We start from the raw sequence: 21,490 nt of genomic DNA on the forward strand, positions 1-21,490 counted from the left end.
GAAGAATTAAACCCAAACTCCCCAGCACAGCTTCCCTGGGTCTTTCTGATCTCTCTCAATGACTTTACCTCTTGCCCTTGTATCCAACGCTGTACAGTTTCAACTACTCGTTAGCTCCCCAAACATGTCATGTGGTCTCACTTCTCTGTGTCTTTATTATTTTTTATTTTTCATTAGTATGTTTGCAGTATGTGATGATCACATTCTTTGTGGGGAGTTGGCACATGAACACAACACACTTTAATTCTTTGTACATTACCTTGCTCTCCCCTCCCTCCTCTTTCATTCCCTCTATCTCTTGGTCCCCTTCCCGTCTGAGAAAGATCTGTCTCTCCACTTCCTGTTATCTACCTTTTATTTTGCTCTTTATTTATATTTTGGGTTTCTCATTTAAGTGAAACCACAAACCACACAATATTTAAGCTTGTGTGTCTGATATATTTCACTTAACATTATGGGCTCAAGGTACATCCATTTTCCCACAAATGATTCAAGTTTATCTTTTTTATGGCAGAGAAGTACTCCACTATGTGTAAATATCACATTGTCTTTATCTGTTGCTGGACATATAGGCTGGTTCCAAGATTTAGCTATTATGAACTGTGTTGCTAAAAGAATAGCACACCACATTCTAGGCAAATCCTATTTGACAGGAACACTCTTCAAGACTCTGAGAAGCATCCCCTCATGCTGCAGAGTGAAGGGCATCCACTCTGCGCTGTGATATCCTTTCTTTTAACCTAGCTCTACTGTCATATTGATGGCATGATATCATCTCGTATCTCTTTCCCAGAACTATGGTTACTTAAAAGAAGGAACTCAGTCTTCTTCATTTTATGAATCCAGTACCTAAAAAAGCCACAACTAGGTTCTAAGTAATGTCTGGTGGATAAGGAAACACCACTAAGATCTACAAAATGAGCATAATACCAACAATTTACATCCTGATTGGGAAGACAGCCTAATTTTCTAGTTGTTCCTTTCTCTTATGTCCCAAACATATTCCAAGCATCTCCAGGGCTGAGATGGCATTTTCTACTGATTTAAATAATAACCACTTCTTTATCGTACTAATTAATAAATCTTCTAGTAGTCACTGTTTCATCTAAAGACATAAATATGTTTTCAGCCAGGCTGCCACAGACCTGGAGTAAAACAACAGGTGTTTTTTTTTTTTTTTTCAATGCAGTGCTAGAGACTGAATCCACAGCTTCATGAATGCTAGGCAAGCACTCTTCCACTGAGCTACACTCCAACCCCTAAATGGTGTTCTTGATGCCTATGACATTTATGAGGATCAACTAAGTCACCTATAAGCTGACTTTATGCCTGTATGCAAATCTTATTACCCTATGTTAGCTTTATAAAAATGTAAGGCTCCTCCCAAAATAAAATGTAAATGTCGGGGATTTAGCTCAGTGGTTCCGTTGCCTGACTCGCAAGCAGAAGGTCCTGAGTCTGATCCCCGGTACCAAAAGAAAAAAATGTAAGGTCCATCATGTGACATGAAGAGTACTAACCACTAACTAGATCAGCCAGAAGACAGAAAAAGCAGAATGAAATTGAAATTAAAAGCTAACCTTTCCAACTACTGAAATAAAAAGCAGGCTAAATAAGAGTAGGGGTTTAGGACCAGGATTTGGGGACTGTAATAAGCTTTATTTGGGATGGAAATTGTCAAACCCTGGAACTGTAGTTTTTCCATATATTTGTCTTCTTGAATATGTGTATGTGTGAATGAAAAGGATTCAGAGCTTTTGTAAGATTCTGAGTGGTTCTTGAGTTAAAAAAAAAAATCAAGAGAGATTCCAATAGGGTTACCTGAAATGACCATTTCACATTTTTCCTTCTTTTTGGTAGTGCTGGCGATCAAACCAAGGCCTCATATGCATGCTAAACACTAGTGTGTTCTACCTGAGCTACCCTCCAGCTGCCTCTTCTTTTCCTTTATTGAAAAGTACTGTAATATACTGGGATTACTTGTATCTCAAAACAATCTTTGTTTAGGCTTAGGTCTGGCAGACCAAAACACATGCTATAATGTATTTTATTAACGTTTAACTCTTAATAACAGAAATGTGAATGTATGGTACAAATACATTTTCACAACTTTGTAACACCTTAACAATGTTGTTCTGTAAGTGTATAAGAATGTACAAATTATAAAAACGAGTAAGCCACTATCCTGACCACAAGGAGGAACTGTAAAACAACCTAAGATCTTCAATTTTATATGACCTAAGTGCTATAAAGGTATGAAATGCTGAGGACACACAGGAAAGAAACAGTGCACTTCTAAGTTGAGAGAGTGGTGAGGGAACCATGGAAGATGCTTGATGAATTGTACCCTGAGGGACAGAGAAGGTTCAGGTAGGTGCAACAGTGGGGAGGTGTCCCAGCCAGCGGGGAGCTTGCACAGTCAGAGGGAATACTGGCACTGAGGACTGTAATGTAGCTAAGATCTTATGAGGGTGAAAGCATATTACAGGGGTGAAAAGCTGGACAGAGGCTGGATCCTGGTTGGTCTTGAATAGCATGCTATGGAATCTAGACTCTTCTGTGAGCAGGATAATGGGCAGGGGAAAAGCATACTCAGAGCTATGCTTTAATTCTGAGCAAGGAAAGAAAAGATTTTTAGGTACAAAAATCAGTGAAAAGGCTATTTGTATACTCAACAGACAGAGAAGAAGAAAGGAAAAGATGGATGAGAGAAATATTGAAGAGGCAGAGGTTACACAATCTGGCCAAGTCCACTAAGAGACAACACAGCAAAATAAAAAATGTAGTCCTTGGTACATTTTTCATGGAGTGATGTTCTTTAGAAACATACCTGAAAAACAAGTAATCACATGATTTGTCCCACAGATAGTCACTGTAGCTCACTACCCTGAAATCACAGGCTATACAACGTAGATGGTCACATGCTCTGTTCAGAGAAAAACAAATGTATATTAAAGATCATTGGTGTGCTTAAATATGAAAATATGGTGATTTACTCATAGAATATACCACATTTTATAGATTACTGAATAACAGAAAAGTACAGATTCATCTGATTATAGATGTTAAGGACGGTTTATATATCTAAACTTTCAGGTTAATTATTTTGTACACACCTAATATCTTGCATAGTGACACATGCATGCATATGTGTACATTACAGAGACATAAAATGGGGTTGTAGGTCTTTTAGTTAGATGATTTTCAAATTGTGTGTGAGGGAGGTCCTCACTGAAGCTAATTTTCTTCAAGTGTTGCCCTTCTTACTGAACTTTCTGTAGATTCCTCTGTCAAAGAATGTACTGAAATCAATGTCTCTTCCATAAACTACTTCACTGCTGAGATGGCATCTTACTTGTTTCCGTTTCCCCACTACTTGACATATACACATTCAATTCCTCACTTAAAAATTTTACTGGCACACTACTATGTGCTAGAGAGGTCCTTGTCTTCACGGAGCTTAGATTCTAGTGAGAGATGAACTAAAAAGCAACACTAATAGTAACTAAATTATATAGTATGTTAGAAGGTGAAAAATGCTATTAATGAAATACAGTGGTACCTTGGTTCATGAACTTCTTTCCACCATTTTGGCTGCAAATCAAAATGGATGAGAACTGAATCAAATTCAATGGTTAGGTTCAATGTTGATCTTATGTGGAAATTTGATTCTGGTTTGTGACCAGAATTGTGGAAAGAGTTAAGTCCAGGAACCAAGGTCCCACTGTAGTAAGTAGAGTAAGATAAAAACAAAACAAAACAAACAAACAAAAAAACTAGGAGGACCAGGAAGGGATGGGTCACAATTTTAAATTGTAGGGTGTTTACACAGGCTTCACTGAGAAGGCATATCTGAGTAATTTCATTAAAAACTACTCAGGGGTTAAGAGGAGGTCATGCTTAAGAAGGGAGAAAAGCCCAAGCTTGTGTGCTGATGACAAAGATGTAGGAAGAGCAAAATTCTGATGATGTCAGAGAGAGAGGCAGAGGTAGCCAGAATGATACTTGGCTTGTAACAGGCAATCAACAGCTGAGAAATAGAAGGGACAAATAATTCTCAAAGCATAATGATGCATGTATCAATAAGAACCTTAGGAGTAAAATGACAGAACACAGCAAATTAAAAAAGAATTATGGATCACTGCTGCAAATAATCTGATTTGTGTAACAATTATGATTTACTTTAAAGAAACATCCTCAATTGTTTTAAGTATTTAAAACCAGAATCAACAGAGATTTTCAATCATCTAAAAATTAAAAGGAAGTAATGAGTTTCTCAGATATCCTCCCCCACAAAAAGAGAGAAAAGATCAGTAATAGAGTGGAAAACATTTTCAACACATGGTCAAACATTTATAGTATGTAAAAAAGTGCTTACAAATGACAACAGAGAAAAAAAAATAAAAACGTAACCACACTAGTATAGGTAGTAAAATAATAGTAAAGAGCATGGATTCTGGGTACATAGCACCTGGATTCAAATGCTGATTCTAATATTTATTAGGTATGTAACTGTAAGTTACATTTTTATGACTTGGTTCTTCTGTCTGTAAAATGGGATAAATAAAAGAGTACATACCTCATAGAATTATTATGAGGATCTAACGAATTAATACTGCCAAAGTGCCTGGCAGAATGTCTGTTAAGGAGTTATATAAAGAATTAAAATTTAAAGCAATCATGAAATTTTCTTAATCAATTAAGTTAAAATTAGTACTTTCATATGTTAATATAATATTTTGAGAAAAACTTGCATCATTATTATTATTTGAGCTACAGGGGATTTAACTCATCAGTGTTCTATCCCTGAGGTATACTCCCACTGTTTTTTATTTTATTTTGAGACAAGGTCTTGCTAGGTTGCCCAGGCTGGCCTTGAATTTGTGATCCTCCTGCCTCAGTCTCCTAGTGGCTGGGATTAAAGACACGCACCACCTGGTAGCATTACAGTATTTTTGAAATTAAAGTTATACCTAGTACACTTGGACTAGCAATCCTGTTTTGGGAAATACTACATATTACTAAAAGCACCAATATATAAGAATATATTTATAAGAATTTTTTATTACAATATTGTTAAAGTGACCAAAAAAAAAAAAGATACTTCTTGAATATCTGTCAAAAAGGGGAAAGACTGAATAAGATGCAGTATATTTATGCTGTGGAATAGTAGTAGGCAGTTGATGAAGAAAGTTAGATTTACCTTCTGATCTGGAGGGATAGCCAAAGCAAGGTACATAGTAAAATACAGTATACCCCCATGAAATCACAGTTGAGAGTTCTCAGCCTCAGTTGTTCAGGATTTTTCCTTAGAACCTAACTGTTCATGGAAAATCCTGCAGTTTCTTGGAAACCACAAATATCCTCTGCAATTGTTTTTTGGTGGGAGATTTCCAAGTAGCCAATCCGAGAGTGTTATTCAGTTCTCCTTGCTGCTGATTGGGTGCTGTCCTATAACCCACCTCCACAGATGCACCAGCATTCCAACACTGTAGCAGGTATCTTGCGTGTAGTTATCTCCACTGTTCTCAGTTTTGTTCTTCTTAAAGCCCCAAGATCACTAACATATCACCAAAACACCCTGTACTTCTCAGGCTTCTGGCAATGAATCTCAGCACCAGAAGAAGTTTAAGACATTCCAGGAGAAATCTGAACTACTGGACTTGTTCTGGGAACTAAAAAGCTGTGCCACAGTAGCATAATAGGCATTTATAGGTTTTTCTCTGACCATATCAGAAATCTGCAGTTTTTCACAATTCACAGGTGCTCAACCTCTGTGAATTTCGGGGGTCTACTGTACACTACAGTTTGACCCTATTCTTGTAAAAACAATAAAAAACCTCTCTTGTATAGGTGGTTGTAAGTTATAAAGAAGATGGAGCAAAATGTAGAAGGTTATATAGTATGTAGCTAACACTGGTATAGCTTAGGAGTGGTGGAAATGAAGAAGGGGGAGAGAAATCATTACGTTTTTCTTTATATACTTTTCAATAGGCATATAATACTTCTGCAACAAAAAATAATAAAATAATAACAAGCCTGCTGTTAAGAGTTTTTTCACTTATTTCCCTCCAAAATTCAGATGTTAACTTCAAAACTGAAAAATATTTTTTGCCTGAAAGTTTTTGAGAATGCATCCTTCATATTTCTAAAAATATTCATCATTATAATGACTAAACATTTAAAGTCTAGATGAGTTTCATAAGCAATTCTGAATTTTCTTTGAAATTGTTAGCAATTTAGGAAGTCATATTTGTACATACGGAGATTGAACCTAATGACAATGGTACACATTTGAACTCAGATTTTGAATGTACAAGTCAGGAAATGCAGAATGCTAGTTCCCAAAGCTACCATAACTTGCTTTCTTATGCATATGTAGTTTATTACACTATTGCATAAAGTGTTAACTTTAATTCCTTAATACACGTGTGCAATTCGGCTGAAATATTGCTGTTGTGGGAACTATAACTTAGAATTTCCTGACATTTTTTATGTGAAAAATCTCAACCACAATGTTAAGTACATTTTAATTTAATTTAAAATTTAGTAGTTTATTCAAATCTATTCACACTATGTTTTCCTACACTGTCCTATGAGAAAAATAAAACTGCAGCTAAGAAATCATTCCACTGCTACAATTCACTCTATTAGATCATAATTAGTACAAGTCTGTGGAATAATTCAGTCTTGCAAGTAGTTTAAGAAATAAGAGTAAAATTTAATTGGGTTGAAAATAATGTCTTGGTTTTATCTACACCACTTATTGATGCTACCACACTTCCAACTACTATTCTTTCTCTTTTTCACAAACCAGAAAATCTTTCTCCTTTCACACACTGGAAAAAGACTCAAATCTTTACACTGAAAAACATTCATCATTACTTACAAACCAGAGCTTTGTCCAGTAATCAAATAAATAAAACCAATAGGCAGAATAGACTCAATTTATGCCCTCAGCATGTGAAAAACTGTTCATTTTCAGAGCTTGCTTGGATGAGACTATATTTTTATAAATTTATCCTAAGTTAAAAATGAATTTAACAAACATCACAGCTTAGCAGTACTCTTGTGACCTGGTGGCTGCATTATAAAATGGAGTTAAAAATTCTTGCTCCATGTGTACCCTGGGTCCTCCCATCCACCCCGAGGTGCAGGCAAACCAACAAGCATACATAAAAGTGCTCTGGATAATATAAAAAATTTACACATAAATTGTTTTATTTGCACTCAAATACATGTGTTTATCATTATATGTGCAAATTCTGTGTCCTGAAAGGGGCAGCTGATAGCTATCTCTGCTGGGTGAGGAAGGTCTGAATACACACATTCACCGGTGCAGATATACACAGATGGTATTTCCTATTGTAGTGTGTAGAAGGTAGGAATGGGGTTTGATAGATTCCGGCATCTTCATGCATCAATGCTATGTGATAGGACCCTTAGGCTATAGAAACAGGCTTTTTTTTTTTTTTTTTTTGGTGTTTTGAGACAGGGCCTTGCTATGTAGCCTAGGCTGGCCTCAAACTCACAGTGATCCTTCTGCCTTAGCCTCCAGTGTGCTGGGATTATAGGTGTGTTATTTTGTCTACTGAAATTCCATCTAAGATAATACTCCTCTATGGTAAAACTAAAAGTACACAAACAAAATATATTATATATAAGAAAATCTTTGGAAGTAAACCAGAATATACTTTTTAAAAGACCATATTTAAAATCAGAAACACCTATAAGTAATCATTGATACATATTTCCTGAGATAAAATGGAAACACCAGAATACAGGATTCTTGTTCTGAGACAGAACACAACAAGAGAGCAGGATGAGTCCACAGGCAAGACATAATAATGATGGCAAGCCAGGGTACCTGACATAGCTATCTTTTGCACCACAGGCATAGCTGTTGTGTACTGTATTATCTCATTTCATCCTCACAGTATCTCCATGAAATATGATCAGTTTTTATGGGTGAGGAAAGTGAAATTTTAGAAGATAATTACTCAAGGGTTGGCAGCTTGTGAGTGGCAGCATGACTAAAAACAAATGAGAAAAGTTCAAATGAATCTACAGTACATGAATTAAGCAGGTAAAACAGCAGGGGACATGGTAGGGGTGTCACTTTAGATAGGGAACAAATGCTAAAATACTCAAGAGGCTGAAAAGTATAAATGAAGGGCAGAAGATGACGAGTTTCCAGTGTAAGTGGAGTATCTGACCCAGGCTATAGTTGTAGATGAAGGAATTAAAGAGAAAAGAGAATGAATAAGGATAATAACTTGGTAAAGATAACAGCAAGTTCAGAAGTAATGTGAGACAATGGCACAGGAGAGAGGAAATACTTTAGGTGTGTTATTTTGAATATTGCATGTGGTGGAAATGGAAGTGGTAACTCTGAAAGTGTAGCTGTAGTTTGTGGGTGACTTGATAGAAACCTGGATTAGAGTTGGCATAGTTCTAGAAATGACTGGGACAAGTCCAACTGAGTTGGTCCAGGTAATTCAGGATTGATAACAACAAGACTACACTGTATTGCTATTTTTTTTTTTTTTAGAGAATCCTCCACACATGATCATTCAACTGCTGATCTATTCTTATCGATACCACTTGCAGCAGTCAGCACCCTAGTGGATTAGCCTGTTTGCTGCCTGGTGTTCCTGAGTAAGGCGTCCCAAACTCCCGATTTCACTTTGGTCCCATTGACTTTCCTTCTAGGCTTCCTAGGTTCTAAGCACCAGCACAATCCTCCACTAATGTCTTTTCAGATCCCACTTCCATTATTCATTGTAACAATCTTCCAGAAATATGGTATTTGCAATCATATAACCCAGTATTTTCTTCCTTAAAAAACCAACAGGAAATAAAAGTGTTTTAGAAATAAATGGAAAAAATAATCTTGGCAAATAGAGCTCTGCTAAAAAACAGAACCCAAAGTAGCAGGCCAGTAGAAAACTTTGTTCTAAGCCAGTTTTCCCCCTCTGCCTGGAAAGAGTGAAAGAGCAGGTTAGGGCGGGGGCGGAGAGAAGACAAAGAATGGTGGCATTCTGCTTTTGAAATGTGCAAAATCGAGTGACTATGCTTAAGGACTTTTTGGGTGATGCAGACCCATAGCTTCTCATGCTGCTTGGCCGTCAGTGGCTCAGGTATCATGCAAGCTGCACAGCCCCACTGCTTCATCTGCTTTACCACTCACTGGCTTCCACTGCCTGGAAGTTCATTCTCCCGCTGCCCTATCAACACCAAACTGGGACTTCAAGCGGGACTCAGAAAAGGGCATCAACACACAAACAACATATCCCTCACATCACAGCTTTCAATAGCTGTCTCCCAAGAAGAAACATGTCAACAAAGTGTTTTTCCTTTGGCTAATTATATACATCTGTCATTATACAACAGATTGATGTCAAGATGATAAGAACTGCCTTTTTAGCAACAGGGTATCAAGCTGTAAAAACCTAGTAAGAAAGTATAACGCATTTGTGATATCCCACCTCTGTGAAGTATGTGTTCCAATCCCATATGGAACTGTGCTTCCACCGAGGTACACTGGGCTGCAACTAGACGTGTTCAACAGATGGAGAAAAATGAAATTTCAATAAAAAAGAAATATGAGAAGCTAATTTAGCCACACTGACTCTTATATTCTTGTGATCAAATTGTATATTTTCCCTAGCAAGCCAGCAATTTCAAAGAAGTATTTATTACAGGATCACTGGTTTATTAGATATCACCTGTACATTCAGAAACACTCAAGGAGTTAAAATGAGTCACAGAAAAAAGTGTTTGCCAAATAATGTAAGGGACAAACACTAAAGACTATAACAGAACATAAATTTTGTAGAACTGTTCACACTTTTTAAAAAATATGACAGAAAATTATTTACAACAGCAATAATCTCCCATTTAATTTCCTTTATACTAAGGGGTCACAGACAATAAAAGTATCAAAGGTATTACTATTGGTCTTTCTCCTGAAGGCCAGCCAGTGCTTTGGTCTTCAATGTCACTATTGCTTAAATGGTAACAAAATCTACTAGATTATGCTCATAGTGTTTGTTTGCTCACTAGAGTGAATTCACTAAAGCAATCTCAACTTACCTTTTATGGGAGACTTGAAGAGAAGCTCTGACAGATGTGTCACCTGAAGATTTAGATTTTAATTTCTGCTAAAAAAAAAACACAATAAAAGGCCAAGGGTAACTTAGGGAATTACAATATGAAAAGTAATATTCTTTATTTCATAACAAGAATATTTTAAAACTAACAAAACTTTTGGTGGCATTATTTGTTAAGTATCTGAAATGAAAACAATTATTAGAACCCTTTGAAAGCAACATAGATGTAGAATCCTCGAAGGAATTTGAAAATTACTATGCTAAAGTTTACTCCAGGAAATTGATATATGGCCATTATTAGCATGCTAAGATGAGTCACTTTATAATGCTTCAGTTAATACCAGAGTTAAACAATTTAATATGAAGGGCCTGCTATTTAAAACTGCAATCTGGAAAAATTCAACTGGGGAAAAAAAACCTCAGACTCATTTTTAAAGGCTGTGAATGGTACTTATCTGAACTAAAAATAAACTAACCAAACTCTTGTGTAACTTCAAGAATATTAATTTTGATTGAGTGGAATGGTATCAGCCACTAGATGTTCAAGAGAAATGTGGAGCTATTTAGAACCACACAGTAGTGCCTACATGGTTATATAACATCATCATCTCTAGGAAGCATTCATTTGTTATTAAGCATTTATCTGTGTTAACTGGTGTACGGTAGTGAACAACATAAACTAACCACATAATAGGACCACTGCCAAAGAGAGGAAGTGAGATGGAGAAAAGGCAGCTTAAACTATGCAGTGACATGTCTTCACTTTCTCTAGTGGGTGAGGAAGTTTGATGCAGGCAAAAACATTTCATTTTATTATTTCTCAAAGTCTTCTACTTGATGTTAAACAGAACTGGAAAAGTTTTTGATACATATCTAAAGGATAATAGTGTGTATGAGTCTTTTGTCTTGGGGAGCATGTTTCATGAAGCAACCAGGCTCATGATTGCGACTCTAAGCTGGCACACTGTGACATCTGTCCCTTGACTTTCTGGTGTGGGTCTGAGAGGAGGTTAAAAATGTACCAGACTGTGAGAGTAGAGGTGGGGTGAGGAGCAGGACTTTCAGGGCATAAGATGGCCCAGCAGGACAATGTGGGCAGGAACCATTAGTCACAGGCACTTCTTTTAGATTCTTTTTTGTTTTGGTACCGGGGATTGAACTTGGGACCTTGCGCTTGCAAGGCAGGCGCCAGAACCACTGAGCTAAATCCCCGGCCCATAGGCACTTCTTTTACTCACCCAGTGTTTACACAGACCTACTTTGTCTTGAAGGTTGGAAAACTGGATGTAATAACAAAAAGGAAACACACAGGAATGCACATTTATTTCTTCATAACCGTAAGAGCTTTTATTTCAATTTAGTGTGCTTTTTTTTTTTTTTTTTTTGGCAGTGCTAGGTATTAAATTCAGGGCCTTGCACACGCTGGGCAAGTGCTCTACTATATAACTATACCTGTGCCTCCCATGATATATCTTAAATCCAAACAAGATAAATTGTCTGTCTGAAATAACCTGAAGTGAAGATAATGTTTTATATACAGATAGGTATTAAAAAGATAGCCAAAAAAAGAAGAGAAAACTACTCAGAAGATTAGTAACAAAAACATGTCAGTTTCTGGTACTGTTACCATTACTAATCCAGCATTTATGATACATTAATTTGAGGTTTATGGAGTATACTACATGTATTTAACATGGCTCCTCTTGAGCTATTAATCAACTAGGCATTAGCTTGTTAATTTACCTCAGACGAACTGAAAATGTTAAATTTAGAGAAATTTAGATCCTAAAATCTATACCAGCTTTTTGATTTTGTCTGGCTGTCAAAATACAAGTGGCTCCTATCCATAACATTACCACTATTTTCTTTAGTGTTCTCTACCTTCAAAAACAAAAACAAAACTGAGCATGGTGATGTATACCTGTAATCCCAGTACTCAGGAGGCTGAGTGAGGCACATCTCTGTAGTTTAAGGTCAGCATAAGCTACATAGTTCAAGGCCAGCATGAACTATAGATCCAGTCTCAAAAAACTGAACCAAACCAAACCAAACCAAAAAAACTAGAACAAGTTCTTCTGGGTATTATACTTATTTTAAAGATTTTCTTTTTTATGGTCTTTGTAAACTAGACATCTATTTAGTCTCATTCTTCTAAATCTAAAAACTATATTTCACACACACCATGCCAATAAACAACATAATATACAGGAACATCTAAATGACAATCTCTTTGGAAAATAATTTGGCTATGTGTAGTGATAAGGTGAAGATGAACACACCTTATGACTTAAGAATTCCCCTTCTAGGTTTATGCATTCTAGAGAAAGAAACCCTTGCACATGGGTAAAAGATGACATGTAAAATTGTCTGATGAAACATGATTTGTCTAGTTTAACATAGATGGAAAGGATGGCAGTTACTTCTGGGAAAGGAGGCAGCAGAGTAAGATTTGGAGAGACCTTATACTATATCTTTAATTTAAAAAAAACCCATAGAAGCAGATATAGCAGAATATTAAGATATGTTTGGTATGGTGGCAGTTACAAGTTCAGGATATAGGTGGTTGCTTTATTGTTTATAAAATTTTCTTTTCCCAGTACTAGGGATTGAACCCAGGGCCTTTCAACTGCTAGTGAACATCCTCAATCCGTCTAAAAAAAATTCTGAGTTGTTCAGCCAGTCTCAAACTCACAATCCTCCTGCCTGAGCTTCTGGAGTAGCTGGATTATAGGTGTGGGCCACCACAACTGGCTATTTTATGAATTTTTTTTTATAAGTTAAAACAGAGAAACATTTAAAACAAGATAATAACTTAGACATTGGTTCCTAAAATAACTGCAGTGACATCCCAGCTGAGATGCTAAACACATTCCTGTAACAAAAGCTGTTTTTGGTCTTTTAGAAAGGTCTTTTTAGAGACTACAAATAAATACAAGTGACCAACTTAATCTGTGAATTGACTTTTACATTAACATCTTTTCCAATTTTTTATTCTTGATGAGAAATAAACACGGAAACACACCTTGAATTGAATATTTTACTTCCTCTACAATTCATTAAGCATAATAATTTAAGTAACTATATTTCTCAGAATTCAAAGGACTACAGATAGCTACTGTGCCTTCTTTAAATTTTAAGACTGCTCTCAATGTCTTGAGATGATGAAAAGTATTATTGCACATTTGTAACACTTCACTTACAAAAGGTTTTTTGTCAAAGTTGGGCTCTTCAAATATTTCATTAATAAGACTATCAAGATCATCTTCTTTTTCAAATGTTTCTGTTGATCTGAAAAGAAAAAACACACACAAAAACCTTGCCTGAAGCTTGAGCAAAAAGTGTCAGAAAAGTTTTGTTGAAAGTCCACCACTAGTATTGATAACAGAAAGATAAACATGATGCTTAAGTAACTGTTTTTCCTAAGGCAATTCATCAGTACAAATTCACACATATACTTTACTAATACATACTTTAAAATAAGACATAAACTCATATATTATGTTTGAGAGAAAATTGAAATTGTTCATTTCTAAGTTACATCGAACACTTATTCAGATAATACAAAATATGTAGAATTATAAATAGGACCTAATATAAACAAAGTGTTCCACTGTAAGTCAAATAACCATATCTCTTTATTAGAGGAGCCAAACAAAGGTCATATAATAAAATGACTGGAAAAAAAAGTGTCATATGTTCAAATATTTCAACTAACTATGTTCCACAGGCAGACACATCATTGGGTTAATACAAACGGTTCCCACACAGAATTTCTATCTAACAGCAAACACTGGCTGGGCGTGATGGTGCATGCCTGTAATCCCAGCACTTGGGAGGCTGAGTCAGGAGGATCACTTCGAGTTTGAGGCCAGCCAAGGCTACACAGTGAGCTCAAGGCCAGTCTGAACTACAAAGCAAGACTCTGTTTCAAAAAGCAACGCCCCCCCCAACAAAACCCAACCAAATAAAACCCAACCCCCCAAAAAAACCCCCCAAAACCAACACTCCCCAAACCACTAAGTATTTACTGGCTGCCAGGCAGGCACTGTCCCAAGGTTTTACATGAGGATATCTTTATTACCTCAATTTTTGGGTCAAGAAAAGGCACTGAGATTCAGAAGCTTGCCCAAGGTCATACCAATTGTGAGAGGAAAGGCTTGGAATCGAAAGTAGGACAGTCCACATACCTAACACTATATAAAACTGACTCTTTAGAATATATGTTGTAAATGCTGTGCATCAACTTCATAACTTCACTGGACCGTTAAATGATTTGCTTTTAGAAGACAGGTTTTTTTGGTCCAACTCTCTAATTTTAGGAACGTATTCTTACTCTGAAATTTCTTAATATCAGTAATGTAGCCCTTCTTCATTTCTGCTTGGAATAAAATAATTTAACCTGATACAAAAAAATCCAGAGACAGCTGCCTAATACTTTTCCATTCACCACAGGCTTTGCCTGTTTCCTCTCTTTTATCCTTAACGTTTTTCACTCTACACTGGCTTCTTCCCTTGCCTAGAAGTACACTCTAGACTTCTCAAACCAATCCAAACCTACAAAGAAACATAGTATACTCAAAAATTTCTTCCTCAAACAAAAATAAACCTAAAAGACAAACCATTCCAAAAAAACCTCTTGAAGCTGCCACCCTTTCTTACCAACTCAAGTGGTCTATAACCATTTTTTCTATTTCCTTACAAGTAGACTTGATTTATCACCAGTGGGTAACCCTGGCGGAGGGTTTCTCATCTTGGAATTATTATTTTGGGCCAGATAATTCTTTGAGGTGTGTGTGTGGGTGGTTGGGGGCTGTGGTACATCGCCAGATGTTCTACAGTATCCATGGTCTCTGCCCTCTGGATACCAGGAGCACATCTTTCACTGGGTGTAAATGTCTAAACATTCACATTTTAGTAGATGACTAAAAATGTCTGCACATTACCAAATGCCCTCTGGGTGCAAATTCACCAGCCCAGAGCTACTGACCTAGTTACTTAATCTCTCTGAACTTCAGATATTTTATCTATAAAAATGATATCTAGGTGACTACTAAAACTACTTCCAAGTATATTATATTGCTGGTTTCTATATCCCTCAATACAGTGAAACTCTTCCCTGAAAGGTCACTATTGTGCAAATCATTGCATTGCCATCTTTCTCTGTTCCAATCCACTTTTTCAGAAGCATCTGCTATTGTTGGAAGTTCTCTCTTCTTTGGTTCTGATGACATATTGTCTGGGTTCACCTCTCTCAGCGAATTCCACAATTTCAAGAGTCAAATGGACTCAAACTCTGCCAACCTAGTCAGTACTATCAGAGATCCAAATTCTAATATAAGATTCTAGTCTGTTATTAGGTCACACAATTTCATGGTATCTACACTTGCCTATACTATACTACAGTAATACTACTACTAAAAGAATGCCAGCATTTCACTGAAGCTTAAGTTTAGATTTACCATGTCCTGGTAGACTTGGCAGTATGACTTTGGAGGTACTTTTCAGACAGGGTCTTGCTACAAACCCAAGCTGGCCCTGAACTAAAAATCCCCCTGCCTCAGCCTCCTGCGTGGTGAGATTACAGGTATGCACAACCACACCTGGCTAAGTATTTTTAAGCCCTGATTTGGTCAGTGCAATGAGGATAGAGTAATAGTATTCACCTCATGAAGCTGTGAAGAGTAAATAAAACATAAAATAGCATATGAAAGAGATTCAATTAAAAGTTAGCTATTATTATTGTTGCTAATATCTAGGTTATGATATTATCTTTAAATATTCATCTGTCTCATCCTGTCCCACTTGATTACTCTTATAGTTTTACTCATGTCAGTCTTTTTAAAAAAAAAAACTCACGTATTTCTTGTTATCATTTTAAGCATTTCAACAAACTGCATGTTTTTACCTCTTACATTAGTAGGTAAGTCTGGTGAACTGGGTAGCAATGGAATTGTATCTGGGAAACTATACACACACATGCACACCAAACTATAGATGCAGCTATAAAGTTAGAAAGAAAAAAAAAAAGTTAAAAAGAATAACTTCTTCTGGATTGATCCAAAGCCAATTTCACAAGGTCTTTTCAAATATTATAGGCAAGAGGCAATTTCCAAAAGAGTCTAGCAAGGTATTGCTGAGCTCCCAAGTCATTCTGAAGAACAGGATGTAAACATTTTGGTTTTTTGAGGTCGAGGAGGAAATAACGAGGTGACCTAGTAAGTCCTATTAATGATTATATGGAAGAAAAGATTAGTAAATCTGAAAGGTGTTTTATTTATTTATTTATTTTGGTCAAAAACCAAAACCAAAAGACTAGAGGTAGTGTGTGCCTGTAGTCTCTGCTAGGAGGGAGACCAAGGCAAGAGGATAGCTTAAGCCTAGGAGTTCAAGGTCAGCCTGGGCAACACAGAGACTCTGTCTCAAAACAAAAACAAAACACCCAAAAGACTTTAGAAATGTCCCCGTGGATGTCTGGTATCTGCTGGGTCCCTTAACTCGAGGCCAGGGTAAAAAAGGAATCAGCTAGGCTGATTAATACAGATAATGTTCACAACAATTAACCCTTCTGTCATGAATCTAATCTCATTTAACTCTCTAGGTTTAAAAAAAAAAATCCAGGCCGACAGAATAGAACGTAGTATTTTTCTCCTTCCTTAACGAAGGGCCAGAGACTGGGCTGGGGAATGGGGTCAGAGGCAAGAGGATGTTCTCACGGGGTACGAGAACCGTTCTGCTAGACCCTGCCAGACCTGGGCCTCAGCGGTTGAAGCGAGGGGCGCCGAGCTGTGTCCCTGCCCGAGTAGGACTCTCCGAGGCCGAGTCGGCCTGCTCGGGATGATTCTGGGCCGCGGGAGCGACGCCGGGATGCTCGCGGACTGCGACTGAACGTGCGCTGCCCCAGCAGGCCCGGACCGGAGGGACTGAGGCCTAACACGGAGGAGCCCGGAGTTCGCGGTCACTTTCCTTTGGGGGCGGCGGCGGAGGGGCGGTTTGGGGTCTAGGGCAGGGCTTTACCAGGACGGTCCACCCCGCCCGCCCGTTAACCTGAGATTCTCTTTCGCCTGGGTTCGGTTCCAGTCGCTGCTCTGGGTGCCACCTCCGCCGCCGCCTTTGGGTCGCTGGTCCGTGTCCAGTCTCAGTGGGTCGGGTCTGAAAAACTTGGACTCGACTTCATCCAAGAGCTCATCCAAGCCCTTCGCCATCTTGAACCGTGACGTCTTTCCCCAGCTCCAGGGGCCGCGGCGCCGGGTGGTTTCCAGGGCAACTCGCGGACCCTCCGCGGGCGCTAGGGCCCACCTGACTCCGCGCATGCGCGAGCCGTGCGACAGGCCAGTACGCCGGCGAGCCGGAATCGTTGAGGGGCTCTCGTGGAGGCCGCGGTGGGTTCCCGAGGCCGGAGCTTTTCCGTGGCCTGCGCTCGGAGCGGCCGTGCCAATCTTGGACACCAGTTTTCTTCCAGTGGTATTTCATCCCATCTCTCCCTCCCGGGCCCAAGCTGTGACTACAAACACACTCTTTCTCCTTTCCTTATCTACTCCGTTTGGGTCCCCTTTCTTAAATTGGTTCAGCAGTTCATAAATTCTTTGGATTATCTGCTGAAGATCCGAGGGAATGCACTCCAAAAGAAAAACTCCTTGCAGCAAAACCGAAACTTGCCGTAGTCGGCAGGATTCGAACCTGCGCGGGGAGACCCCAATGGATTTCTAGTCCATCGCCTTAACCACTCGGCCACGACTACTGCTGATGTTAACTTTAGCAGGAACATTCCATGTAGACTGCGCAGAAGCGTCAGCTGCAGTAACAGGTGTCCGGATCCGGAGGAAAGACATTGGTAAGCTGTTCTGTCTGATCAGGACATGCTCCGGTGTTACAGCGTTAATCGTTCTAGTTATTCAAAGGACTCTTAGAACGTATCCCAGAACGTATCCCAGCTCCTTCTATTCCATCAGAAAAACGAACTCCCGGAGAGAGAAGGAGGAAGGTAGAGGAGAGAGGGACCGCGTGCGGGAGAGCCAGCGCCCGCCCTGCACCTTTGTACACCTGCCTGTTTGCACAGGGATGGAGCCATTTCTGTTGGGGAAGTGGGAACTGTAGGGCCGAAGATCAGGTCACTCCTTTTGGCGATCTTTTGAACGAACACCTCACAAGACACTCTTTTCACCCACTAGGAAACAAGATACTGTTACTTGCCGGTTTAAATTTACTGTGCATGGTGAGACAGCCCCATTGTGCCATAAAAGACATTACTTTGAAAAAGCGTAAGTCATGATACAAACATAAGCTACATTATTGTCAATAATGGTATTCTTATAAATAGTCTCTGTGGTCTAACCTGTGCTTTGAGTAGTATTTCTAGCGAGACTAGCAAAGAGGTTGGCCTTCCTCGAAACTCTGGAGATGGCTTGATCTAGATGTTTATTACCAGTTTCATTTATTTGGTTTGTTTTTTGCTTAAAATAACTTTAATGTCCCTGAAAGGCAGCGTGCAGTGCTAGAGCTAACAGTACCTACTCACTGGAACCCACCTTTAACTTTAACGATGAATTTGGGGAGCCAATTATTAAATGCAACAATTATTAAAATTAAATTATGTAAATTTATAATTATATTAAAACTAAGGTGGAACTAAGAAAGTCATCATATTCTAGTTATTTCATTCCATTTTACTATTTATGCTGCCGAGTTTATTTACATCTTTTGTACCTGAAATTATAATATAAAAGCGGTTGCTGTTGTGCATCTTTTCTTGCCTTCGTTTAGTGATGTTGCTTAGGAAGCTGGGTGTTAGCCGTGGTGGATGTATTTACAACAGGGAAATTGCTACAAAACATGGCTTTTAACCACTAAGAAAGAGCTGGTTGTCATTTATTAGCACACCACTAATGTTATTGGATCAATTTTGCGTATTTTTGGGAATGCAGCAGTTCCTTTCCTGTGAGGTTGCTCTGGTTATGCCCCCTGCAGCTTTGTTTTAGCTATTAGAATCCTGGTTTATCCGCTCATCAATTAGAAAAATGTTTTCCTAAGTTGCCTTGCCATGTAATTGTACCTGGAACTGGCCTCCAGCAGAAAACCAGGAAAAAGCCTCTTAAAAAGCTGCCCTTGCTGCTTGGTTCCAGGCAAGAAATGCATTGTTGCTGTCCCATTTGACAGGCTTACATTATTGATTTGATTTTTCTCTAGAAAAGATGAAATCTGAGGTGACAAGTACCAGTAAATTGAAAGAACCTCTTAGCTGGTAGATTTGCAATGAGCAATTGTGGAACTAGAAAAGAAAAAATGTTTCTAGTATTGTGTATTTTGTTTGTGTGAATTTTAGAAAAAATTGGAGCTTGTTCCCTCTTTCCTCCATTTTAATAAAAGACCATGTGAAGATTATCCAGTGTTTGCTATTTTGAAAATTTGGTTTACAGCTCTTTCAGCTCTTCAATGGATCTCCTGACTTTAATCATGCTTCTTTTTTTTGACTTGCCTCAAAGAGAAAAGACAAGTTCAGTGTCTACAAGGAAAAATGCCACATATCACAGAAGTGTGATGCAGATGTGCACAGCTGTGTGAGAAACTCGAAAATGATTAGCATATTATTAAAATCTCTAGATGCCAGGAGTGATACCAGGGAGCACTTCAGTGGACAAACTATGGCGGTGGATGTGCAAGATGAATCCTGACATGGCTTTCCAAGCTTCTATTACGTTCATGCAAGTGAGATTAGAAGATAATTTTAAAAAAATTCATGTGATATATTCCTTGTTTTCCAAAGTGAGAAATCTTTCTTATCTCTATAATTTTTAATGTGTGTAGACAATTTGTGAATCCTTGTTCCTTAAGTCTTTCTCAGTCTTAGGAAGCATGCTGAACATCAGATGTTTCAGAAAGGAGAACAGGTGAGTGCCTTCAGATACAATTATTAAACATGTAAAAGGAGTGTGCTACCTATTATTATACATACAGTGCTTAATATTCCAAGTGTTATGGTTTATATCTAAATGTCCTCCCGAAGCCTCATGCATTCATGAAGCTGGGGCTTTGGAGAGGTGATTAGATCATGGGGGTGTGATCCTCATCAGAGGATTAGTCCACTGAAGAGTTTATGAGGTGAAACCTGGTTGCTAGAGGTGGCTTGCTGGGGGCATGGCTTAGAAAGGTTTATCTCCTTCCTTCCTCCCTTGATCTCTCTCTGCTTACTGTCTGCCAGACTGTGAGCTGATTCTCCTCTGCCATGCTGCCCTGCCTTGGAGCCAGTCCACTGGACTGAAACCTCTACAAAGTTCGAGTCATAATAAACCTTACCTTCTTAGAGTTGTGGGTGTTGGACATTGTGTCTCAGACATCAGAAAGGAAGACACCAAAGAAGTATTTTAGGGAAAAGTTGTCCAAATTAAGAAAACAAAGCCCGTGTGCTTTTCAAAGTAACCAAAAACTGCTCTGAAGCTGCTTTTTAATAAATGAGTTAGAGGTGATGATACAGCTGGTTCTGTTGTCCCCTGTAGCTGCAGGCCAACCCCTGCAGTTACTGGGTGTTTTGTAATCTTCCTGGCTATTCCCATAATGAAGTGCAAGGCCTCTTTGAATTCCCATGTCCGTCCCCAGGTTTAATTTTCCCTGCCCTGCTGTTCTCCCGACACATCACAGGCCTGCTGAGTGAATACCTATGGCTGGGCAGTGACTTTGGTGTAAGGTGGTGTCCTCCTGGAACAGTCACAAGCCTCCTGCACCTGAGGCTTTGGAAGAAATGGAATAGCATTGCAGCAGCTCTAGTTCTTCTAAATTGTCTCTGAGTTGGGCCTCAATGTCATGTAGGTAAATTCAGTCCAGCACATGCAAAAGCTTTATTGGAATTTGTACATTCATCTCCCACAGCTGTGGAGAGTTTAGACTAACCACAACCCTCACTGGGATACTATCATCTCAGTAATTTGAAAAAAGACCAGGAGCCTGAAGGCTTGGAACATCTTGAGAAACCTCTGGCTCTGAAAAAATACATCATCACATGTGGGGGACACCACTTGCTGTATCATCGCAGAGAGTTTAAAAATGCTGAAATCAAGTATTTCTCTGGCATGATTTCAAATGGTTTGAGAAATCTGAGAACTTTTTTTTTCCTCACTGCAAAACAGATTCTTTCCTCTTCCATCAACCGTGTTGCTGTCAATGTGTCCATTGTTAGGTGCCAGAAATGAGCCCAGCCTCTAATGATAACAATGCCAGAGTTAACATAGCCACCAGGGGCTCTCTCAAGAATCTGTTAGGGTGTATTTTGATCCACAGACACGTTCTGAAGGCGTGCACCTCCTTAGTCTTTCTAGTCTCAGTACATTTCTCTTCAGCAGCTGGGATAAAACCTGTCACATTTTGCCAGATCTTCTCATGCTTTGGGG

At 38.6% G+C, this 21,490-nt stretch overlaps 1 protein-coding gene and 1 non-coding gene across 7 annotated transcripts in view; both read right to left on the reverse strand.

The window, feature by feature from the left end:
• Positions 1–19,483, reverse strand: part of Cfap418 (cilia and flagella associated protein 418) — a 30,335-nt gene extending 10,852 nt beyond the window's left edge. Inside the window, exons 1-5 of one of the 6 annotated variants that reach the window (XM_004850136.4) lie at positions 17,157–19,483; positions 13,313–13,400; positions 10,096–10,160; positions 9,489–9,554; positions 2,831–2,926 (exon numbers count right to left, since the gene is read on the reverse strand). In XM_004850136.4, the coding sequence (XP_004850193.2) occupies positions 2,831–2,926; positions 9,489–9,554; positions 10,096–10,160; positions 13,313–13,400; positions 17,157–17,422 (581 nt within the window). In that variant the 5' untranslated portion in view covers positions 17,423–19,483. Of the gene's footprint in view, positions 1–2,830; positions 2,927–9,488; positions 9,555–10,095; positions 10,164–13,312; positions 13,401–17,156 lie in introns of all 6 variants that reach the window. The other 5 variants (XM_004850135.4, XM_021262667.2, XM_087190640.1 and 2 more) reach the window with 5 other exon arrangements.
• Trnas-aga (transfer RNA serine (anticodon AGA)) lies at positions 17,769–17,850 on the reverse strand. The gene has a single exon. It is a non-coding gene; the product is annotated as a tRNA-Ser (tRNA).
• Positions 19,484–21,490: the final 2,007 nt, after the last annotated feature.

This window comes from Heterocephalus glaber, unplaced genomic scaffold (genome assembly GCF_053883595.1).
Source record: "Heterocephalus glaber isolate CG9 unplaced genomic scaffold, H.glaber_assembly_v1.0 deba00001555, whole genome shotgun sequence".
Lineage (NCBI taxonomy): Eukaryota > Metazoa > Chordata > Mammalia > Rodentia > Bathyergidae > Heterocephalus > Heterocephalus glaber.